The sequence below is a fragment of the Phyllostomus hastatus genome, unplaced genomic scaffold, assembly GCF_019186645.2.
Source record: "Phyllostomus hastatus isolate PE091 unplaced genomic scaffold, TTU_PhHast_1.1 phas_contig_34, whole genome shotgun sequence".
Classification (NCBI taxonomy): Eukaryota; Metazoa; Chordata; class Mammalia; order Chiroptera; family Phyllostomidae; genus Phyllostomus; species Phyllostomus hastatus.
Window position 1 is genome coordinate 34419810 of NW_025333857.1, and position 26194 is coordinate 34446003.

At 38.9% G+C, this 26194-nt stretch overlaps 1 protein-coding gene across 6 annotated transcripts in view; it reads right to left on the bottom strand.

Annotated features, from left to right (window-relative positions):
• TRPM6 (transient receptor potential cation channel subfamily M member 6) overlaps positions 1-26194 on the bottom strand; it is a 154802-nt gene that overhangs the window by 45156 nt on the left and 83452 nt on the right. For 4 of the 6 annotated variants that reach the window (XM_045840459.1, XM_045840454.1, XM_045840456.1 and 1 more), the window contains 11 exons: positions 24144-24281; positions 21804-21905; positions 19537-19808; positions 18251-18479; positions 16317-16469; positions 12090-12236; positions 9057-9185; positions 6688-6939; positions 5376-5550; positions 4797-4911; positions 1205-1398 (listed from right to left, as the gene is read on the bottom strand). In XM_045840459.1, coding sequence (XP_045696415.1) covers positions 1205-1398; positions 4797-4911; positions 5376-5550; positions 6688-6939; positions 9057-9185; positions 12090-12236; positions 16317-16469; positions 18251-18479; positions 19537-19808; positions 21804-21905; positions 24144-24281 — 1906 coding nt within the window. The remainder of the gene's footprint in view (positions 1-1204; positions 1399-4796; positions 4912-5375; positions 5551-6687; positions 6940-9056; positions 9186-12089; positions 12237-16316; positions 16470-18250; positions 18480-19536; positions 19809-21803; positions 21906-24143; positions 24282-26194) is intronic. The other 2 variants (XM_045840455.1, XM_045840457.1) reach the window with 2 other exon arrangements.

Genomic DNA, 26194 nt, shown 5'->3' on the forward strand with positions numbered 1-26194 from the left:
TGGCTTCCTTATAAAGACTGACTCTCTTGTGAGGGAAGAAATGAAAAAGGAAAAGAAATCTCCTAAGTGACTCAGAAGGAGAAAAATACTTCACAAAACTAACTACCAGGAACAAAAGCATTATTACCCTGTCAACCTTGCAGTAGCCTCTGTCCCCCTAAGGGCTCCCTGAGATGTATAAATACTCCACACCCCGTATCCGAAACTCCTGGAACCAGACTGTGTTGTAGAATTCAGATTTGTTTCTAGTCTTAGAAAAGTAAATACCATAAATGAAGTAAAACCCGTAGATGGGGCTGGGGCAGCCCCTGTAATAAAACACAAGACTATTTTGGCAGCAAAATTGATGAATGTTCACACTACCTAGGGCGAAGGAATAAGGGGTTCATGTTAATTAGTCTCATAAGCCGCTTCTACCCAAATGAGCCTTCCCACGGCTTATGAAGAAAAAAAGATTCTCTATTTTCAGAGATACTTTGGACTTAGAATTTGGGGAAAAGGATTGTGGATTTATGCTACCTAGTTCATCTAGCTCTAGAAATTGTCTAGAGATGGTCCTGGTATCCACTGTGAAATTGCTTGAGAGGAACCACGGAAGACCTGTAAAATCTCAATAAGGAAAGTTCTCTTCTGAAAATTAGTATCACAGTCATATCATGCAGTCATGATATGGCTAAGCGAAATAAACTAGGAAAATTTCAAAATATGTAGACTTAAGCTTTGCAGAGAGAGAGAGAGAGACAGAGAGAGAGAGAGAGAGCCCACTCTGCTGCACCCTGAGCTGCAGTTCTTGAAGATGTGAAACATCCGTTCAGAATCACCTCCGTGCTGCACCGATCACGGAACAAGAGAAACATGACTGGCTATTAAGTTAAGCAAAAAGTGTCACTTATCTATTTTCCTTAGACCATGAATTTCCACAACAACAGAGAAAACACAGGTATGCCAGGAGACATAAAGCCTTTACACATTCAAACCGGTATTCTGTTCCTACCTATTCCTTTCTTCCAAAGTATCCATTAATCTTAGCGAAACGTACTGTGACCACACAATGACAATGTATTAATATGTACTTAGACCCAGCTCCTCAGCTGAGACTCCCAGAGCCTTCCATCCTGTGCCCTGAACTTAATTGACAACACTTGGGTGTGCCTTCACCTTGAATCTCCACTCTTTACTCTCTCCCTCCGACACCAAAACTTACTTAACCCAACGTCACCCTCTTCTTGGTCACGCGGCGCTCGATGGTGGCAGAGACAGCGAAGGAGGAGACCAGCGTGGCTCAGCAGGATGAAAGGAGGGGGCAGCCATGGCTTCTCGTGGTAGGTCATGATGTAGCGATAGCGGTCGTACTTCCACAGTTCATTTGAAATGGATTTCATATCTATGTAAACATTACTGTGATTTGTAACAAGAGAGGGACAATGTTTTAATATGGAGCCCTGAAATATAAGAGTTTTTTTATTTTCCATATTTTATGATTGATCCACCTGACATTATCTGCAGTTAGCCAATACAAATATCCAAGGCATTTCTGATCCTTCTCCCACCAAACAAAACACATTAATCACCTTCTACAATAAAATATGTTCATCAGAATAATAAGCAAAAGGTAGAAATTACAATCAAAGAGAAGAAAACACTAACATTTTAAATGCCATGAACAGAAACTGCCCATTGGAACTTAACGCTGTTCTTGGTTTACCACCTCATCTCACTTAAGCCCTTTTCAGTCCGTAACCCATCTGTCAAGGTATGCAGCTTTCATGTTCCTCTATACCATTAACTTTATGAAGAGATTCTCCTAATGTCAAATATGAGAACTGCTAGGATAACCCTAGTTAAAACACCCAAACAGAACAATATTAATGAAGAAGAAGAGAAAGGGGGAAAGAATCAATTCATCCTAAAATAAATTACTAACTACATCTTCTATTTAAAAGCTACATATATTATTTAGATGAACTTTGCCATGAAAATAGCTGCTAATTGATAAGCCACTTTGGACTTTTCCTTTAATTGAATCAATTATAATATTCAGCTAGTGCAATAAATATCCTGATATTACAAAACTTTTTTTAAAGATTGTATTTATTTACTTTTAGAGAGAGGGTAAGGGAGGGAGAAAGAGAGAGAGAGAAACATCAGTGCATAAGAGATACATCAATCAATAGGTTATCTCCCCATACCCCCAACTGGGAATCTGGGCAGCAATCCAGGCAGGTGCCCTGACCAGGAATCGAACCAGGGACCCTTCAGTTTGCAGGCCACTGCTCAACCCACTGAGCCACACCAGCCAGGGCCTGATATTACAAAGCTTTTGATGGAAGTTGTGGTGGGTGGTACAGTTATTCACTTTTTCTAAAACATATTATCCTTAACTACTTCGCTTTAAGTCTATAGCACAGTGAAGCTATGGCACAATAGAATGTCCATCTTAACATTTCACTTAGGCTGATATAAAATTGCCTTTCTTCACAGAAAGATGACAGAGAAGTACTTGAGTAGGGCAGCCAAATTTATCAAATAAAAATACAGGCAACTCTAAACTGGAGTAATAATAAAGAAAAGGCACCAGGACTGTCCCAGAAAAGGCTGGTTTAGGATAAAAGGAGGGGGCACATTTCACTTGGTCCATAAAGTAGATGAAGGAAATAGACTACTGGTTTTAACAGTGGTTCTCAAAGTGTGGTCACCGAACCAGAAGCAACAGCATCACCCAAAAACTTGCCAGAAGTGCACATTCTTGGGCCCGATCCCAGAACTATCGAATTAGAGACTCTAGAGGTGGACGTGATACCAATTTGTACCCAGGTACAAATTACAGGCTACTGCCATGCCAAGTGTGACTGCAGTCTGTCCGCCACAGGTGAAGACACTCAGAGTTAATTTCAGGCTCCTGGTAATTACAAGGATAAAGAATCTGGACAGGGCCCCTGGGCCAGTAGTCAGATTTTGGTTTTCTCAGCTTGTTTGGTCTAGAACGTGTTCACCTCTAAACTGAGAAAACTGGTCTAAGTGAGGATTTCTCAACCTCTCTTCATACCTGAGGTTTTTTGAGATACAAAAATTGCATGCATTTCTGTTAGTATTACTTGATACATCAAAAAATAACTATAATAACTAAACACCAATAAATTTTAAAGTTCATAAAATGTGGGAGCTAGAAGTGATAATAGCTACCATATAATCTTGTAAAAAGCAGGAAGGTGGGTCACTCCCATTACCTGCAAACTACTTTTTAGGTGTGCTGATTTATTTTGCCTCCCTCCGGCCTTTATCTTCTCTACCTTCTTTACTTAGATTCCGTGCATTGATCTCCCTTTTCTTATTTTGTCAGTGCTTGGGATGAATTCATAAGAAAAAAAAAAGTGTCCTTGAGGAGCTTATATTCCAGTAGAGAAGCCAGATAAAGAGAAAAATACAATATGTGAATTATAAAATACATTTGTATATATAGGTGGTTATGAAGAAAGAAGAGTAAGGAGGACCAGGCATGCCAAGGAGATGACAGATGGAGAAGGGGCTTCACTTGTAAACACCATTCGAGCGAAGACTTGAAAAGGGTAAGAGAGTGAACCACACTGACACCTGGGAGGAGCATTCCAAACAGAGGGAACAGCAAATGCAGACACACCTGTGTTGCTTGAAAACTGTGAGGGGTCTGTGTGCTTGGAGGGAAACTAACTGGGGGAGGAGCAGTGCGATGTGTGATCTGAGAGGCAGAGGGTAAGCCCAGGTCTGTGGGGCCCCCTTGGTCATGGCAGGAACTTCGACTTCTACCAGGAGGGAGGTGGGGAACCGTTAAAGAATTTAGAGCCGAGGAGCGACATCATCTGATGTATGTGTGTAAAGGGTCGTTGTGTTCATGACAGAATACAGGGCCAAAGACAGGAGCAGAGAAATAAATGAGGACGCTTTGCGGGAGCAGTGTGGTGGTGAGAGGTGGCTGGATTGGTGATCTATTCGAAACAGGCATTCCCAACACTTCGGAGGTAGAAATACTAGAAGCGTTAAGAATGAATCCAAGGTGTTTGGTTTGATCCAGTGAGAAGATGGAACTTTGACAGACACTTGTGGTCTGTGTCACAGATTTGGGAGAATACAAGGAAAATAAATACATGTTGGAAAAGAGGGGAGATCAGAATTTGAGCCTTTAAAATTTTAGAAATCTACCATATATCTGACTGGCAATGGAAGGGGGCAGTTGGATCTACAGGATTGAAGTTCAAGGGGAAAAAAATGGGGCTGGAGGTATAAATTAGGATTCATCAGCATATAAAGCAAACTGACCAAGAGCAGCAAACAAAGCACAAACAAAAGACAAGCAAGGTCTGGGCCCAGGGACATTCCAAAGCTAAAAGGTTGAGGGGAAGATGAGCCGGAACAGGAGACTGAGGATAAGTGAAGAGTGATGCACAAGAGAAGACAAAACAAGCCACTCAGGGCACCAACCAAACAACAGACTCCAAGTAACCTTTGTTACCAGGTGAGACGAAGGCACCAGGTAAGACAGTCAGCCAACGGCCAACCTCATCGACTGTTATGTTGCCATGGTTCCAATCATTACTTAATCACAGCGCATGATTTCCTTTCATCCTGCTTTTATTATTCTATTTGTTGTTTTTCTCTTCTAACAGTAGCTTCATGCCCATAGTAACTTTAAACCATAGTGATAAAATATGGAGCACACGAAAACCAAAGGTTACATGCTCAAAATACATGTGAATTTACTCAAAATACCTGCCCCCATTTTGATTGCAACACAATAACCACATTTAATTAAAATAACTTACTTGAAGAAAGCGATTAGCAGGTTCACCATGATGATATACTGCACGAAGAGGTAGACGGCTTGGAGAAATGGCGTAAGAAAAGAACCAGGAGGGCAAGGTGATTGCTTTGAACAAACTACGGGGGAAAAAAAACAGAACTTAAAATCATGAGATAAGATGAATCATGGTCCAAATAATAATTTGTTTATTATCACGGTGATAATAAGCAAATAGTTAGCACATTAACTTAGCAGAATACCGTAAATTTTTTTTGAACAATGGGTTTTTTAAAGATTTTATTTATTTATTTTTAGAGTGGAAGGGAGGAAGAAAGAGAAGGAGAGAAACATCAATGTGTGGTTGCTTCTTGCACACCCCCTACTGGGGACCTGGTCCACAACCCAGGCATGTGCCCTGACTGGGAATCAAACCAGCACCCTTTGCTTAGCAGGCCAGCGCTCAATCCACTGAGCCACACCAGCCAGGGCTAGAATACCATAAATTTTTTATATTTTTAAGATTCAGATAATTATTTTCCAGATTCTTATTCTACTATCTGCATAAGTTCCATTTCTGCTGCAGATGAAATCTCCTACGCACCATCTATATCTGCTGCGTAGACTTCTCCATACATCATCCAGTATGGCTCAAACACGATATCTCGAGCAAGACTCCAAGACGGAGGCTCCTTCGGCGAAAGGATGGCCTTGCGTGCCACCCCAAAGCTCAGCAGCACTATGGCCATTATGATCACAATGTAGAACATATTTGCTGTCTGCAAAATAGTGCAACATAACAAGAATTTTACCACAGACCTGAAATTTGAAACAATGAAACATTAGCAACCATAATGACTATACTGCCAATAACAAGACTGTCTGGTCATTGACCCCAATGCCCCAGTCCCCGCACAGCTGCACTTCCTTGGACTAAACCATTTTGTTCTCCCTACACACATTTATCCATGTCAATGTGGTCTATGGAATAGCACAAATATTCTAACAACAGAGGATCTGTGCTTATTTTTCTAAGAAGTAATGAAACATGAATAGCCTGTGGATAGCTAATATCTAACTTTTCATCAACTGGACCAGAGGTTAGGAAAAGAAAAAAAAATAGGGATACTTAAATCAGTAAAATGGTTCTTTATCCACACAATTATCTTCAAGAACTGATTGGAGTCTGAGAAATGGAGCAGGCAAAGAATCTGCTGAAGACCTCCATGCTACTGAGCACCCTGACAAAGTAGACATCTCCAAACAAACCAAAAAAGAAAAATGCAAAAAGCAGCTATGAAATGATGTTTGTTAAACCCAGTGGTTCCTAACTCCCAAACACTTAGTCTTTATATTCAGAGTAAGTCTTGTTTTTATAGTGTACCATAGAGGATAGCTTATAGAATACAAACTGCTGTGTTACAATTTAAAGGTCTTTTACATGATTCATTTAGCATTTATATGATTCATTTCACTTGCTAAATGTACATAAGCTCAATGCATGTGTTCACCGAGGCAGACACAATTATTCCATGAGCATTCTGAGCTTCTCTGCATTTCTCATTTCTTGGCCTTCCTTCCATGGGGCTGGGGCCATGAGATCTACTCTGGCCAGTGGGCTATGGAGTGACAGTGACTTGAGTCACTTGCTGCCCAGAGCAGTTAAAAGCCATTAGACTTTCTCCAACCCACTCATTCCTTGTCACAGGAGACCTTAGAAGCCACAGGCTGACATCACCATGTCACAAGATGAAAGGATTCCGTATTCCTGAGTCGCTGGGTGGAGGACAGCCCCCCATGAGCCCTCATCAAACTTCGCATTAGGGGAAAACAAATTTAAACTATTGAATGCGAGCCATAAAAGAAGGCAGATGCTTTAAAAAGAACATGAGAGTACACAAGCGGCCTGCACTCACCATCTTTGAAATCATGGTCACATAGGGACCTGCGTGCTGATTCACAGCGAGGAAGTCCAGGAGCCGAGAGAACCAGAAGATGATGTCGATGCAGTAGATGAGTCTCCCCGCTGTGTGCAAGGGGGCGTCGCCCCACCGGAGGCCAAAACCAACCAAAAACAGGCTAGTAGCCGCCGTGTCCATGAGATTCCAGTACTCACTAATCCATACCTTTACCTTTTGAGTAAACTTTTCAGGTTCTGAACTACAAACCTAAAAAAAGAAAGCAAGGGGGAACTTTAAAGAATGAGGTATAATTTCAGAGTCTCATTAATATCATCTTCTTTAATATATCAACTGCTTAATTTAAAGACTAATCTGAATCCTGCCAAATAATAGGGGACTTGGGAGACCTAAGTTATCTTTGGATAATTATTTAAACAATTCTATAAAAACATTTTAATGTCACTGGTAGTGCTAGCTAGATATTTGAAACCCCAAACAAAAGGTTTTTTATTAAAGTAGTTTCTCTAGCTTTCATGTATCCTAAACTAACACAGGGAAACACCCAGACATTTTAAAACTTAAAGATCCATATTGCAATGGATCTACAAGGTCTGTCCAGAAGATATCCAGTCATGTAATATGAAAAATAGAGACACTTATTGAAGAAGATACAAGAAACATTGAACATAAGACAATGACACCTTAGTCCCCTTCAAAGTAGGGACCTCACACAGTTCTCCCAATCCCCATCAGCTGCCCCATCATATTTTCCTGAATCTTATCAACAGTCTGAAATCTCTTCCCTTTCAAAGGTGATTTTAGTTTTGGGAAAAGCCAGAAGTCACAGGGCACCAAATCTGGGCTATAGGGGGGCTGAGTCACCTGGGTGATTTGGGGTTTTGCCAAAAGACCCTGCACGAGACATGATGCATGGGTGGGCGCATTGTCATGATAAAGCTGCCAATCGCCAGTTGCCCAATGCTGCAGCCTTCTGAATCATCTGAAGAGTTTCCATGGAGGCATATCCAAGCTTAATGTAAAATTTGATGCAGATTTCATTGCTCTACTCACTCAGTCATTTTGAATGCAATATCTACACAGTACACATGCTCGCTCAATGGCATCTACCACCCCCACTGACTAATACAGTGAAGTTGTCATTGTTCATCCATACACATTCTAGTCCACTCTTCTTGGATGCCAATTACATAGATGTCATGCAAACCATTCTCATTATACTAAAAATGGCTGGATTTTTATGGACAGACCTCATATATAGCTATAATTTCATTTCATGAGGTATAGCCAAGTACAAAAAAGACTGGTTTGAAACTAAAGAATTCTATAATCCAGTCACATTAGCTCTAGGAGAAAATCAATGTGTGCAAATGCATATGCACAGAAATACATATATATTGGTGTCTAAAACAGTGTAAGTCATAACGGTATGTGACTACATTATAACTGCATGGGAATATTTTTTAAGCGACTCATTACAAAGTAAAAACAAAAATTTTGTCTTGTTTCATTCCTTAGACTACTCGCCCCAGAGGGATTTTCAGCTTGAGTTTTCAAGGGTATTTAGCAGAATTTCTCAAAAGCTATAAATAAACTCTTTACCTATTATATAACTTTGACCACTTATTTGCCATTCTGAAATGAACTGGTAATATGTAAGTAATACTAGACTATGAAAAATCAATCTTATTTTAAAAACCCATTTCAGCATGGATAGACCTAGAGGGTATTATGCTCCGTGAAATCAGTCACTCAGAGAAGGACAAATAACATACGATTTCATGGATATGTAGAATCTAAAGAATGAAATAAACAACTAACAGAACTGGTGGTTTTCAGAGGGAGGGGAATTAGGAAACTGCATGGAAAAGGTGAAGGGATTAAGAATGGGTTGTTCCAGAATAATGACGAGAGATACAAAGTACAGCGTAGGGAATATTGTCAATAATATTATAATAACTATGTATAGCATTTATCAGGGTGATCACTTAGTAAGCTATACACCTGAAACAAATATTATATTGTATGTTCACTGTAAATGAAAAATAAAAAATAATTTTAAAAAACCCACTTCCTGGAAATTCACAAGTTGGAAGGTCTAATAAAAATTAGATAGCATCACCCCACAACTCATAAACACACTACAATGTCCTTGAAAACAACTGCTTGCACAGAGCAGCAACCAAAAGAAAGTATTTGGCAAGGATAAAGATCAGAGGTTTTCTCCTCAATGCCCTTCCTGCAGCACACAACTCAGGATCAGCATTGCCTGTCTCACCCTCACCCTGGACTGTCCATTTTCACCACCAGAGCCCAGAACACCTAGCAGAGGTGTGTAGATGACAAGGGGGGAAGGGATAGCTCACCTCCCTGACCTTCTCAATGGCATTGGTGAAGATGTAAATGATAACGAGCCACTCTTGCACACTGGGCTGAGGCTGCATCTCCACCAACACAGTGTAAGTGAACAGCATGAGGAATGCCAAATACACCATCTGTGAGGGCGACACACATTCCCTGGACGTGAGTGACAGTCATAACGGCGGAGGCCAAGCAGACAAGGACCGAGCTGAGCAGACACACATGTGTGAACTTCAACAAGATAACACAAAAACACAACAGGGACCACACTCTGATTATTGGTGACCTAATATCAAGGAAAACACAAGACTCCGGTTTTCTGTTCTAGGATTTAGTGGCAAGAGTGAAAACCACTGTTTTCTCATGCATGGGAAGGCGCCACTATCTCATCCCCACTAGAATTTCCGGAACACTGCGCGTTCCAGAAAAGGGCATTTTCAAGCTAATGGCAATCCAAGAGGGAATCACACACCTTCCCTTCCATTCAAACTTGAAAAATGTGTGTGTGTGCCAAGCACGCCAAATGAGTAGCATCAGCAGGTGCCTATACTAAAATATACTAAATCATGGCCTTTACTACTGCTGGGAGTTTTAGTGAATGTTGGTTAAAACAGTCTGGTTAGTGGGTTGGTTAAAACATTCTGGTACTGGCCAGCTTCAGTTGCATTAAAGGCAGTTGATGTTCTTACCTCAGCACTTGGCCTGACACATGGTAGACATTCGAGAATATGTTTAATTACTAACTGGGTATATTAAACATAAATTTCCAAACTCCCTGAAGAATTAAAACATAGTAAACACATACATATATAAGTGCATAATGATAATAAGCCTGTAATCTCTTCTAACACTTTTATCTTTTTAAAATATATTCCCAGAAGTTAGGGGCTAGCTTTCGCTCAGTGGGTACTTCGATTCAGGCTTCGCTTAATAACCACTCTTGCTTGTGAGGGTGATTCGAGACCCGTGGATGCTCACCAGCCCTTTAAAAATAATAATAATAATAACAATGATGATGATGATGATGATGATGATGATAATTTTTTAAAAGATATATTCCCAGAAGTAAAATAGCTGCGCACACGCATTCCAAACTATGACAGGCATCACTAAACTGCCCGCCAGAAAGGCTTTACCAGTTTCCATGGTCGCCAACAATGCATGAGCTGGTGCAGCCCTTTAAGCAGCTTCAGAGACAATACACTTGTATTCAAGTCCCAGAGCAGTAGAGAGAAAAAGGGGTGTGAGTGTGAAGATGTCTGTTCATCTCACAAGAATATTATTTTTAACTTGGATCCATATTTTTTTTAGCTCTACCTAAGTTTTATCAGTCTTCTAAGTTTAGTTCTACATGGGGAGTGGCTGAAACCACTTCTGAACACACTGCCTATGAGTGAAGGAGCTGTAGAAGAAAAGCATACAACAAAGTTCAGGTAAAGTCTATTAACTCTATACTTCCCTAGGTCCATGTCTCAAGGTCTGAGGACACTCGATGACCCCTTAGTGACATAAGCAAATAAGTTTGTTCTATCAAGCGGTGATTTTTTACATTTTTGTCTCTGTTTCACGGTGGCCAGACACTCAGGCACTGTTGAGACTGGTGGTATTGCTTCTCTTTTTATTTTTTCCAATTCTTAATAAAAGATCTGAAACTGTTTACATTTTTGCTTTTTCATCACAACATTTATAATAAGACACTGTTTCCATAAAGCACACACACCATAACCTAGCAACATAACAGCCGAGAGTGAAATGTCTATGCTCACCATCTGTGTGGGGGCAGGTCTGGCTGGCTGATTGGTTCTATTTGTTAGCAATTTTTGTTGCCGTTTGTTTGTTTAGCTTTGCTCCCATTTCTAAGAGTTCATAAGTTGTAAATTTCTAAGGAAAGAAATACTTGAATACTCTTTTCCCAATGATATGATTATAGTTAAAATTCTTGAGCTAATAATATATATTTCTAGAATATTTTATTACATATTCATAAATGGTAAAATATCATTTGAAAGAAGATTTGACTTTCGAAAATAAGTGAAAGTTATTAGAGCTATGTACTTATTGAATAAGTATATAAAATTACTGTGTAGTTGAGCCAGTAAATATTTGGAAATATAATATATTCAGATAAATATCCTCTTACAGTCACAATTCAAATGTTTTTAAAAACATAAAATCCTGCCCTGGCCAGGTGGCTTAGCTGGTTGGAGTGTCATCCCACACACCCAATGGTTGCGGGTTCGATGTTGCATCCCAGCACATACATAGGTTGCAGGTCTGACTGGGGAGCCAACCCATCAATGTGTCTCTCTCACATCAGTGTCTCTCTTCCTCCCTCCCTCCCTCTCTCTAAAATCAGTAAACATATCCTTGAGTAAGGATCAATAAAAAAATAACAAAAGAAAAGAAAAAATACAAAATCTTAGCCATGAGCAATTTAAGTATAAGTAAACATTAGAAAAATGTTATTAAATAAAAGTGAAAAGCACTCCACACACTTAAAGTACAGTTCATGCTTTCTCTGTATCTCCACTACCCATAACAGATTTAGTGTTTGTTCATATAATTAAACGTCTACAATCTTTATTGATCTCTACATATTTATAAACATATACCTTGAAGACAAAAATAACACTTGCATTTTGGGGCTGTATTACACATTATTCCTATAAAGAAAAAAATCAACTAAACTGCTAACTTTTTTGTCCAAGAAGAAAAAAGAATCCACCCCATCACTTAATTCTACAACCACTGTTGTTCATTTTATTGTGTTGCAAAGCTTCAAGTGCTCTGTCCCAGCTTGCTAAGAGAAAGCACTCAAAGAAGAATAAAATGCTTGTTCTTTTGCTCCCAAAGTCAGAGAGATCTGTTCTAACCTTTACTCATCTCCCTCCCCGTGTTCTTTTCTGCCTCCTCAGTCATTCCCCCCACTTTCTGACTGCAAGTCTACATTTTATCAGAAGTTGGCAAATCACGCATATTATCATTACCAATGTTATCCTTAGCTATTAACCATCATAAATTGTTACAGTGAAACTAACCGTATAAAACCAGAACTTGACAATTGGAGCACTGTAGAACTCATAGACTTTCCTGGTCAGTGGAAGGATTTGAGCACCACTCCTTAAAGCAAAATGCTGATTTTCATCTAGTTTCTCATCAGGGCCCCTTTCCGTATCACAGACTTTCTGTAAAATAAACAATTTATTGTCAGGGGCTTAACTAAAGTGTTGACATATGCAAATACCCCCAAAATATCATAAGCATATAGAATAAATATATTAGAAAGTAATTGGGTACCCACCCATCAAATTATAATCTTATTCTTTAAAGGAAAAATACCACATGTATTAAATAAATCTTTGACGAGGTAAGGAACACAGGGTATTCCTAAAAAGCAAGCTGAGTCTCTAGTAATTAAACCTACTCACACTAAGGGTAGTACCAAAGATTTTTAAATGGTCCCTGTTCCTGTTCTATTTCATCTCCTTTATCAGTATTTGGAATCTAAGGATTTCATAAAATCCCCATGAAATCAATAAACAATAATATCAATATTTCCATAATATAGAAGGACAAAATGGACACAATGATAATGCATCTCCTCCAATTCATAGGAAAGTTGGGCACAGCATTAGTTTTAGGATTCTGGCTTTGAGAGCTTCTCCCCTCGTTTATACCAGACGTTGTTCACCTGAAGTTCATGGACTCTGGGCTTCTGGAGTTCCTTAAACATCCCATAAGGATATGTAAGTATCTGTGTTGTGTGTGTATTTTTCCAGAGAAAGCATCAAATATTTCATCAGTTTCTCAAAAGTTGTGTGTCAGTCCAAAGGGATTAACCCTTGCAGGCGATAAGCAATGAGTATCTGTGTGGCAGAGAAGTGGTGGCATGTATGTGGCTATGCAGGTGTCCACATAGAAGAGACTTTAGAAAGGGGGAGGGAAAGAAATGAAAACAGCATGGTGGTGACCAGAGGGAAGGGAGTGGGAGTCAGCAAAGCATAGAGGCGGCCAGTTACATAGTGATGGAAGATGATTTGACTTTGGGTAATGGACACACAATGCTACATACAGATCATGTATCATAGAAATGTACACCTGACATCTATAGGACCCCAGTGTCAACCCAATAAATTTAATTTTGAAAAAAGTCAGACAAACAACAAAACAGGCCATATTCCTTAACAACACAGAATCAAAATAAGTTTATCTGCATATAAGTATATTATCAAATCTCTACCAATATTTCACAACATGTGGACAAAATCATTCAAAGTACAAATAGAATAATATCTGCTAAGAAAAAAAGAAAAGAAAAAAGCACCCGTAGCCTGGCTGCTTTTGAGAAGAGGAAACTTAGAAATGGTGAAAAAGAAGGCAACAAGATTTCACCCTATTTTATAGTTTTTTGTAGTTTTAATTTTTAAGCAGGAAATATATTACTTTTGTGATTTTTTAAAATTAAATTAAAAAGAAGTGTTCTTAGACTAGTACATTTCTTCAACTCATCCATGAAAGTGTTCACTGAGGTGTCAGACCCGCAAGCATTTTCAAGCCAAGAAATAAATCAAGTTTTACTTGTTGTCCATATAATTGTAGGAAAATGCAATTTCTGAGGCCTCGAGCATCTAGATGGGTTACATCAGTGCCTGGTGTGAATGACATTCACATCAGTTTGGGAAGCAGAAGTGAAGTTGTGACTTACAAGTTGTAGGAACAGACCTGGTTCCTGACAGGTTGGAACCAGCCACAGTTAAAATGGCTTAGAACGCATTACAAAGTCATCATTTACTATGATTTTAATGACTTCAGTACCACTGCAGAAAGACCCCAGAAAGCAATTTAAGCAATGACCTGTTATTAAATAATTTATCTTACTATTTTTAAAGGTCTATTTTATTCTCATTCAAGAGAGAAGGGAAGTGAGAGAGAAGGAGAAACAGCCATGTGAAAAACACGAATCAGCTGCCTCAGCACCACCTCAACTGGGGATGGAGCTGGCAAAGCGGGCCTGTGCCCTGACCGTGAATCAAACCGGTGTCCTTTAGGTTACAGGATGGCACCCCAACCAACGGGAGCCTTGCCGGCCAGGGCTCCCTTACTGTTTTTTCTAGAAGTGTTTCATTAGGTCTTTCATTATTCTTAGCGTTTTGGTATGGATTGTAAAATATTAATTGATCTTAACTCTGAGTTGAATTCAAAGACATCAGCTCCCATGATGAAGAAAACATGGGAATATAAATTTAATTCAGGATTTTTTTTCCTCTTAGAATAAGGTAACCACAAATACATTTTTCTTATCTTTTAGTCTACTCCAATCTCAATCTCTCTCTCCCTCTCTCTGTTCCCTCCCTTCCTCTCTCCTCCTCTTTTTCTCTCTCAAACAGGAGAAAGCCTCACAGCAAGTGCACAGCAAGAAAATTTTAACTACAACAATCAGCTCTACTACAATTCATGTCTATTCTCCATTGTATTACAGTCACCATTTCCACTTAATGATACTCTGATAAAAATATATTATTCAACTTTTTCAAATACTGTTATTGTGATTTAGCAATATGTCTAAGACTAAGCTCATCTTTCCCCCGTGAAAACTGTTCTTTTTCCAGTCATCCCTATGTCTCTTTAAAGACAGTCTTGTTTTAACCATCAACATCTCAATCATATTTGCTATCTCCCTCTCACCCATGTCCCATATTCAAGCCCTATTCGACTCTTCATGTAAAATCTGTCTTTTCTTCTCCATGCCAACTGGATAAAACCCCTATTACTTCTCACCTGGATGGACACACTAGCTTATTCTCTCCCTGCTTCCAGCGGTCTTCTTGCTACATCATCCCATACACTAGAGGCTGAATAATTTTCCTAACGGTCAGGTCACCTTGCTTCTCTGATCATATATGTTCACTGACTCACCATTACCTACAGAATAAAAACCATATCCCCTCATAGGATATACAAGAGTCTCCACAATCTAGCCCCACTCTATTTTCCCAGCCATTCCTGCAAATATTCCCTCTTTCTTCCATGTCCACTATAGCCTGGCTCTAGCCATGCCATACAACTCAGGAAGCTTTGTATAAGCCTTGCATTTCTTGCCTCTGGGCCCCTACTTACCATCTTCTTTCCCACTGAAATGCTATTTTCCCTTTCCATAGCCTCAAGTCATAACTCAACTGCTACCTCAATCAGGAAGCAGTCTCCAATCCCTAATCTTCCCTGCTCATTGATCCCCAATGAGAAGGCTTCTCTTCTTCCCCTAGGTAATCCATTCTGCCTTGTTGCTGTAATTTTTTTGTAAGAAAGCTCACATCATCAAAAGTCATGCTTTCAAGGAGTTAGCAACTAGAAAGATTTTATTTTCTCATGGAAAAGTTGTTTTGCCTTTGGAACTACCAAGTTTAGGCAAGGAAGGAAGGGAGGGAAGATGGGAAAAAGAGGGAAAGGGAAGGAAGGGAGGAAGGGGGGGAGGGAGGGAGAGGAGAGGAAAGAAACACATACATACCCAAACAGGCATGACAGTCAAAATATTTAACTGATCTGGCCAAGGCATTAACCAATCACAAATTTATAATTAACTGTTTTCCATTTAATATTTATCTAATATCTTTTAATGTTACAATAAACACACCATAAGTAAAAAAGCATGTGAGACTAAGATGCTAAAGATGAAGTATCATTAAAGTATTTAGTACCAGAGAAGATGTTTATACCACCTCATAGTAAATAATGATTTTATAAACAATGATACAAGTTGAGAAATAAAAATAAAATATATACCCACAGACAGCATATTGGAGACTCTCCAGTGAAAATTGAAAGAGAAGTAGCTGAAGTTACCCAGGAAAGAATATACACCTGGGAACTGAAGTAAAACTATTCGGTCACAGAGTATTAAGAAAATGAAAAAAATTTTGGAGAAGAACAGTAAAGATCATTGCAAATTCTAAACCAGCATCATTATAATTAAAGATTTTTAAGGATATAAGGCATTCCTCATTGTTGTTTTAGAGAAATATTTATTCTGCTAGTCACAAAGCAATATGAAAAGTTAAGCAGCTGTCAAGACATAATAAAGTCTGTGATCTGTGCTTTGAGGCAGAAAAGGGATATTTTGCTTAATCATACATGGGGGTTAATTAGATTTATCACATATGCTATACTCGACCATTCTAGAATGTGATTATGATTGCAGAATAAATAAACTCTGTGTGTGTGCATTTGCGTCGCAGTCAATACTCAGTTTACTGTGATGTTGCACTAACCGTACAAGCATTTTCTTTGGCGCTGCTGGGGCTCTGCTCATCACTGTACCACGTGAACTGGAAGTCCTGGGACTGGGGGACGTGTGACATCTCTGCTTTGCTTTTAAATTCCAGTGTCAAAATGGTGGGAGGTAAAAGAATACTTGTGATGATCTTTAAAAGAAAACAAAGCAAAATATGTAGTAGGGGTTATACAAGCTACAGTGTTATTTGAATAGTAAAATTAAAGTTCCAGTGCATATAAAATGTCAGACCCATCACCAATTCAATTGCTGTCCTAATTCTATAAATGCTTTTTAACTCAATGACTCCAATTCTAGAAGCACCTGCCTCAGAAACACTCATGAACACAAGCGTACGTGGATAGGGATGTTTGTTGCAGGGTTATTTGTAATAAGAAGAAAATGGTGTCAACATAAATGTGCACATATAGAGGAATAACTGGTGTGGAACAACCTAACAGTGAAATACCATACAAGCATTAAAAAAAAACAAAAGCATCATGGCTGCATAGCTTAGTTGGTTAGAACATCATCCTGATACACCGAGGTTGTGGGTTCAACCCTCAGTCAGGGCACATACTAGAAACAACCAATGCTGCATAAATGTGTGAAACAACAAATCAATGTTTCTCTCTCTCTCTTTCAAACAAATAAATAAATAAATTTTTTAAAAAGACAAAACAATTTTAACTATGATGAAGAGATATTCAAGTTATATTAAGTGAAAAAAAGCAAGTTATAGGAAAATATAGCATGACCCCATTTTGATAAAAACTAAAAAAGAGGAAAATGTATATGCATGTACATATATACATTTTAACATTTTAAAATACATAGATAATAGTCCCCCCACATGCATGGTTTTACTTTCTATGGTTTCAGTTACCCACAGAAAACCACTGTCCGAAAATATTAAGTGGAAAATTCCAGAAATAAATTATTTATAAGCTTTAAATTGCACATTTCAAGTAGCGGGATGAAATTGTACAATATCCCACTCTGTCCTGCCAGGGACATGAATCATCCCTTTGTTCACATAGAGGAACTATGTGGAAGAATTTATGATTGATTTTTCTCTTATTTCTGAAATTGCATTAGTGGAATTAAAATGTGCAAGCCCTTTTACATATTTTATGTCTTATACTTTTTATTTCTTTGTGTTTTCTATAGTGTATCATGGATAAAAGAACAAAAATTAACAATCATTTTACTTGGGAAGCATTATATTTTTAATAACTCTAAAGAGAATAAAATTAAAATATAAAAGTTTTACTGATTTCTTAAAGATCAGGTGTTATCCCTTTTTCCGTTTTGTAAGCACATGTTCTCCTTAAGCTTAAACACAACCAAACACTGTAGACTTAAGTTTAATGTCCTGAGCTACTAAATTACTCTTGGCAGTTCAAGATGAGAGGTGAGGCTAAACTGTAATAGAACAGAAGAATTTGGAGATAGTGGCGTAAACAATTGTATTTGAGGGCAACTTTACAAAACAGCGATTTACTCCCTGAAACGTGACACTGAATGAACAGAATAACAGAAATGGCTGATTTTATTTCATTTATTATCAGTTACTATTCTTAAAATGAGGAAAATTCCACTTAAAAAATCTCATTTACTTCTGTTATAATGCTCAGAGACAAGTTTACTACTAACAAAATTTTGCATGTGTTTAACACCTTCCAACAAACTTCATGAGTATGCCTTTGTGATGGACAGAGCTGGTGCAACAGCCCCCCTTTGAAAAGAAGCTGTGGCAATAGGAGGCAAAGTAAATGTCAGGTCCCACGGGCAAGCTCCCAGCTCATCTGTGAGAATCAGAGACAGAAACTGTTTTTCTGAAGATACTCTCTGGAACAAGGGAAAAATGAACTCAAGAGTACAGACCTTCAAACTACACTAAGAGTAAACTCTACAAAGCAAGTAAAGTACCTTTAACCAAGAGTTTTTCCTCATTTTCAGGCGCCCCATCCACATGTCCGTCAGCAGCATTTGGGTGCACGTGTGCGAAACAAAGGGCCGCAACCCTCCGGACACGGCCAGTTTCAAACAGGTGGAATTGCTCCAGTTCTTGAGTTCGTAGGTCAGCAGCTTCATGGCCATTCTCTCATTCTGCTTGAATGCCTTCTCCAGCACGTCCAGGGCAAGCTGGCCAAACTGTCTGCAGTGACCCAGGGTGAGCAGCAAACACAAACGCAGGTGAGAGCCCCAGACATGTTCACAAAGATTACACACGAGACTCAGAAAAAGACCGACGCAAAAGAGCAAACAGCAACTTAATCATCTCAGTCTGCAGAAGCTACGTTAGAGGGATTGCTGCTCAGGAAATGAACTGCTGCCCCCTTCCTGAAGGATGGGGCGGGAGGGCTCACTCACACTGTGACAGGTGGAAGCTGGTTTACACCAGCAGCGCCTGAGCTATGGGTGCAGAGAAGGTACTTCACCCCACAAAACAGGCACTGTACAGCTTGGTTTGGGCTCCCTAATGAGACCTCCTACAGAATTTTTATAGAAAATACTGTTCAAACTGACTGACAATTAAGGGATATTGCGTAACTCCTTTTTTAAAAAGATTTTTACAAAATACATAGATGACTTAAGGAAGAAGTCACTCCTGGAGACATTTTCTGGAGTTTTCTGGGGGGTTGTTTCTTCTGAAAAGTAGATGCTATTATTCTCTAGAATGTTTTAAATCAAAATCATAAATTTGTTTCTATTAACTCCAGCTTCCCTTTTTTTCTCACTATTATAATGCTTTCATAATAAAAAATCAAAGACATTTCTAACTTGTCTATCTCGCTCTGGTTCTTTAATACATAATAGATGTATTTGTTTTTCTACTTGAGAGATACTTAAAGTAAACCACAAGTTTTAATTTAACTTAGTATCAAAGAGTTCAAGAATTGGCAGGGACTTTCAAAATCATTAACTGAACATTTGGCAGCAAGGAAACTAAAGTCCCCAAATCTAGTCAACTCACTTGCCCAACTGGGTGCTGGCCTAGGACCAGAGCCCAAGTCTCCTGACTGGAAGGCCATCCCCCTTTCCTTTATTCCCAAAGCTCCTCAGAAATGCCTGAAGGACTATTTATAGGAGAGTTCATGAAATGCCCGGCAAGGGGCCCGCTCATCCACAAGTTCTAAGGTGAGGGAGAGCAAAGCGTCTAACCCTTCTAAGAACTGTCGACGTTTAACACATAGTGAAGGGAGAACTCCTACTTTGAGTAGTTTTTCATCTCTTGCGAGGCATCGTCCACCATGTTGCTCTGCTTAGCTTCACGGGCCATGGCTCGGTAGAGAATGGAAGCAATCACGGCCTTGACCGTGGCCTCCTCTCCGTGCTGCCAAAAGAACATGGCCATATTCTGCCTTTTCATCAGCACAGCCCAAACCAGCAGGTCGTTGTAAGGGTAGATAAAGCCAGAATCATCGGATATAAGTTGTTCTTTTGACTTCTTCCTTGATTTATGAGTGACAGCAGACTTTTCCTGCTGGGAAATAAAACAGAAGTGGTTTCCAAATACTCAGACACATGATGTTCTAGCTAATGAAAGACATCGGATATCCTAGGGATGGAAATAATAATAAAACTTTAGATTCCACATATAAGTAAAGTCACGTGGCATTCTAAAGAACAATATAAACAAACGAAACAGACCCACAGATACAGAGGACTGGTGGCTGCCAGCGGGGAGGGGGTGTGGGGGACTGGGCGAGAGAGGTGAAGGGATTAAGTGCGGACGGGCAGTTACAGAACAGTCGCAGTTACAGAACAGTCACAGCGATGTGCAGTATGGCGTAGGGAATCTGGTCAATAATATTCTGATAACTACGTACAGTGCCAGGTGGGTACTGGAAAAATCAGGGGGAACATTTTGCAAAGTGTTTGTCTAACCACTATGCTGTATGCTAGAAACTAATACAAAGTGATATTGAATGTAAACTGGAATTTAAATAAATAAATATCAAGACCAGGTAAAAATAATAATAGAACTTTAGAAACCAGAAACCAAACCTTTGGCATTTTAAGGTAATCTACTTCTCATTGTATCTAATAGTTCCAGAGTCCCTAACCTGAGATACACTGAGTTCATTTAGTTCAACTTACACATTTGAAGTAGAGCCACTAACTATACAACAACTTTTAATTTCCCAAGGAAATGGATTGAAACAACATAGTGTATGACAACTATTAAAAAAAAATTCTAACCTCACCTTACAAATAGATTCATTAACCGCTTAGAAAAATGTCACTAGTGTTGCCAACATGCATCCAAATAAGTTGGTTTTAAATGCCCTTTCTTTATCCTGATTACATTCCTCCAGCAGTGGTAGTGAGTAATGATGAAATACTATTCTCCACCTGAAAACCCACCCTCTACTGCTCATCTCAGATGCGACTCTCTAACCCCATGTTCTTCCCTAACAGTGTGTATGAGTCTCACCTTCAATACCCATCATACTGTACTATGGTTATTACTCTGGGGATGGCAGGGGGGACCATTTCTCAGTCATCATTATATGTTCTTCAACCCGCCTGCACCCCAAATTCAACCAAACACCCAGCATAAGCCTGGAAAATAGTAAGGTTCAATAACTCTTCTTTTTCATTAAAGGGGGGGTCATTGCAAAAACTGTAATTTGTAGTAAGCTTCCTCTGTTTCTATGAATAAAGAAAGTGTGTATCATTCATGGTGATTAAGGGTAATTTTATAAAACATCTTTTCCTTCTAGGAGCTATGGAAAGCAAACCTCTCTCAGGCAACATAGGAACCAGTTATACAAAGCTCTTGAGCAATGCATTCGTCCCCACGGGCAAGTGGGGCTGAGGTCACATGGGAAGAGGGGGGATAGCAATGATGTGCACACACATGCACACACATTATCATTGTCACACTGTAATATTATGCTACACTTAATTTCAAGAAGTTATCAAAGGGAAAAAATTCGAGATGCAAAAGGACTTCTGAGAGAGAAATAAAGGAGAATAAGAAAGTAGTCACATCTAATCAGGCTCAGGGAGAGGGGAGGGAGTTTGGGATTTGGGTTAATGGTCACATTTTTCATACCGTCCCATAAACTGACTCCTGGAGTCGCCATGTGCACCAGGTGGTAGCTGGCACAAGGAAGGCCGGATGGAGTGTCAGCCCCAGTATTATTCAGTCCCCAGGGCTCTGCCCGGGGCCTTTGCTCACTGTTACAGGACAGCTGTGTTGTGCTTTTGATCTGCACCATCTGTCTATGGCACTTGGAAGTGGTGGCTCTATTTGTACCTCCCTGTCTTTAATTTTTTTTTAAATTGATGCTTGAATACACTTGTCTCCATTTTCCCACCACCACTTTCCCCCGCCCTACCCACACCAACCTCCCACCCTCAATCCCACCCCCTTGGCCAACCCTAACCCTTTCTCCAGTTTTAAATGAAAAAGTGGTCTCAGAATGCAAGAACAATTTTTTTTTCCAAATCTAAAAATAAGTAGTGGTACCTTGAGTTTGTAAGGCTGGGCAGTTCTGATGAACTGGGAATGCAGGGTGCTTTCTGCAGATACTTTTCTGTTGTCTGAGCCGCATCTCCGGGGAAGAGGGGGCTGGGAAAGGGTTTGAACAAAGCTGGTCAGTCTCTGGAATATACTGAATATTATTTTATTTTAAAAATAAAACAAAAAGGGAAAAGGAATATTATAGTTGTAACATTGAACATTTTACTTCTAGACAGGAGTGAAAACCAAATATAATAGTGTCCTACCAAATATCCCATGGTTGTCTCTCATTCATGATTAGTAATTAATCATTAATCAGATTAATTACTCACTGGCCCACAAAAAGCCCCTCATGATATTCTTCTTCTTAACAGCAATGTTATTTCCTAACACCTTAGAAAACATGTTCTTTTGTCCCCAATTACACATCTGCATTCCTTCTCTATGTGGAAATCCCATTAGAAATCAATGGATGTTCTACAACTGGAACAAGCTCAGAATAGGCAATAAAGATACATAGTTCTGATAAGAAAAAGGTCCCATTCACAAACAGCTCCAAGGTTAAACAACTCCAAGGTTAAGGTTAAGTTAGAAAGTTATCAAATTTTTCCACACATTATATAATGTTGCCCCTGGATTCCAGTGGCTAGGCACAATAACATAACTCATTGCTACTGAGCATGAAGCTTTCATCAATGAGGAAGAAAAACAAAAGGCTTCATAAAGGGACTAGAATAAAAATTTATGATACAAATCATAGGCTTTGAACTTCTTTATTTATTTTTAGTTTATGTTTTATGGATATAAATTAGACATAAATGTGACGTGGTCAAGACTTTTTAAAGATAATACTCAAATAATTATGGTGATATAGAATTAATAGTATCATTAGTAATAGTCATAATGACTATTATTATTAACAGTTACTCTATACCCTCTGAAAAAAACCAGAAATATGGGCTTTTCAGATATTATTTATTTAGTCCTTTTGATATTTTTTAAAAGGAGCATTATTACTCCCATCTTATAGATGAGGAAACTGACACACAGAGGTTAAATCTCTTGCTCACAATCACACAGCTGCTAATGAGCAAAACAAAGCTGCAGTTCCAGATCTCCGACTCCAAACCATGTATTTGTAATTCTACAATTTAATTTAATTCTATAATTTAAGAAGTAAGAAACTCTGTACTTCTTCACAAGAAAATAATCCAAAAGGGGTAGTTTCCTGCTCGCTTTTAGAAAGGGCAGCACCGCACACACCCAGCCTGCTGCCACCGGACAGCACAGAGACCACAGTCAGTCCCAGTACCTGCCACCCATACCCACATGGCCGGGTGTATTCTGTTCAAATGAAGAAGTTGACCCCTTAAGTGTGTCCCTATGCCTTTGAAATTTCAATAGAGAATATTTTCTCAATGTGATTTGGGTTTCCTTTTGTTTTGTTCTTTCATTTCCTAAAGCCAAGTTGAACTTTCACTACACCTAATTCTTTCTAAATAAACATCCAAAGTAGCTTGATAGTCTGGACTCTTCATGTGATCTTACCCCAAACTACCTTTCCAGTCTCATCCCTCATGACCTCCTGGCACTTGTCCCACAACAAAGATCTCCTTGCCTTGTCCCCGCAAAAACACTCCCTGATGTCCGCAGCACTGTGCTTCTCTTCATTGCTTCTGTTCTACCCTCAACCCAAAGGGCCCCACCTGCCTCTCTAACACTTCATCCTTTAACAGCAATCAGTCTCTTCAGTTTGCTAACCCATGAAGTCACTTGTAAAAAACAATGTTTTCTCCATTAGCCAATTAACCAATCTGACTCTACATTCCCAGTCTTTTAAAACTATGATGAAAAATAAAATATGTAAAACATGTATTTTTAAGTACATTCTGCATGCATCTTTCAATATAATCCCCATACTTGTCCCACATTTGTCGTCTCTAGACTATGGACTACTACGAGTTTATAGAGCTAATCCTATGAAGCTTTAGACTTCTGTAGTTTCAAAAGAAAAAGGAAAGAAGGAAAGAACTGGTCATCTCTCCCCCTAACCTTTCTCATCACATTACTTCTATGTCAATATAGTACATGTTATATTCTGTTCCGTATTACGGCTAGTTATTCATAAATCTGTTTCCTCTATGAGTTTCTAAATTCCTAACTTTTATGTCCAACCTAGGCCAGAGTGCCAGCACAGTACCTTACACAGAGCAAATACTCAAAAAATGTCAATAAATAGAATGTCCATTTTAAAAGTATTCCCATCTGAACTTCCCAAACCACTTTTTAAAAAGTATTATTATTAGTTATCCTTGATTGTACTAGAGTACTTTTAAATTGTGCTACCTTATGTTTTCTGTAGAGATTGTAGAAGGCTCTGAAATTTTTTCTAGTGTAGCTGCTGCGATATGCTCCACCAATGAGGTACTCTATTACCAACCCAATGTCAATGAGTGTTATTCTGTAGCCTGAAAGAAGGGTATGCTGAAAACAAAAACATGTAATCAATTACAACTTTTAGGGGTTTCTTTACCCCTTTTCCCATGCCATTAGAACATAACCAAGTCAACTGCAAAGAGGCAGGCTCATACTTTTCAATTATCTTTACAAACCAATCAACTGATATGGCCAGCTATTGATTCAAATTGCTTGTTCAGATGTAAAAGGATAGTTAACTTTAATATGGTTTTAGTTTTATAGACATTGAATATCTGATGTCTGCTTATATCTGCTCATTCACTCTCTTTTCTCTCATGCATACACATTCTTTAGAATAAAATACATTTAAGTATAGTATAAAAGTTGTCTTTAACTGGAAATAGCTAAATCATATTTAATCAGAAGTAATATTACTAGAAGGTGTACTGAATGTATGCGATTGAAAATCAACATCACGTTAAATAATCCACCTCTCTTTGTGGAAATGGCTATAACACTTTGCACTGTGTTAACAACATCACACATAAAACAATAATATGAAAAGTAGAACAAACAGAAATAAAGAACATGGAATGGCAGAATCAAATGAGATGTCAAAACATAAGGTTGTGTCAAGACTAATTGCTATGGCTGGAAGGAGAGCAGAGCAGCAGATTTCCAAGTACATGGATCTTAGTCTACATGAAAATTATTTTGGCCCTGAACATTTTTAAAGGCACAAGTCTGCTGAACAAGGTCTCCGTGAATAACATTCATGAAGCTTTGAACAAGAAGTAAGGTGATATATATGAAAATATATAAGTGTGTAAATGCTTTAATTTTTTCCGTACTTTTTTCAAGAAACAACAAAAATGATGCTCTTATTTGCTGCTAGTTAATAGCCTGTTTAGCCTTTTTCACTCCTTTTTCTTCAGTTTACTGTGATAGAATCAGAGTTTAAGGAAGTAATATAAGGAAAATCATTTTGATCTATCATAAATGAATGCAAATTAAATTTACATTGGCACGGACTCTTTTGCTTACTACTAATTTGCCAACTAAATGTCTTCTTCCGCAGTCCCTTCACTCTGGCTGTGCCACCACGTCCGCATAACCAGAAAGCCTATACTCTCTCCATCAAGATATTAGATATGATAAATGAGGAAAGAACTGTTCTTTTTTGTTTAGATTTTAATTTATTTATTTTTAGAGAGAGGGGAAGAGAGAGAGAAAGGAAGGGCAAGAAGCAGCAATGTGTGGTTGCCTCTCACAGGACCTGACCCGCAACCCAGGCATGTGCCCTGACTGGGAATTGAACAGGCAGCCATTTCGGTTCTCAAGCTGGTGCTCAGTCCACTGAGCCACACCAGCCAAGGCAGGAAAGAACTTTTCAAATGTGTCATGGTTGGAAATTAATTATGGTGACAAATAAAATCACCCCCAGTTTTCTGCACATGTGAATAAAAGTTCTTGGTAATTAAAAGAAAAGAAATTAAGGCATAAAAATATGTTAAAGTTCAGATGTTCTGATAAGTAATGGGACAGATTATTTTAAATCTGACTTAATTCAAAGTTCAATGAAAATACAATGAGCAAAATATGAGGAAGGATATAGAGGAGTGGGATTCACCCTAGTTCCCTAGAACAATGCTTAAAAAAGAAGTGAGAGTCCCCAAAACAGTAATCAAACAATAGTTTGGACTTCTGGCCAAGATGGAGGCATAGGTGACACACCGTACCTCCATGCAAACCAAGATTGGAACAACAACAATTTAGAGGCAGAATAACACCCAGAACTGACAGAAAATTTATCTGAATGGAAGTCAGACAGCCAAGAAGTTGAAATAGACCCGTTCATCCAGACCGGTAGGAGGGGCGGAGACGAGCAGCCAGGCACAGGTTGTGGTGAGGAGAATAGGGAGAGTTGGGTGCATAAGGCAGCCAGGAGCACATAAGGCATCTGGGATGCACAAGATCAC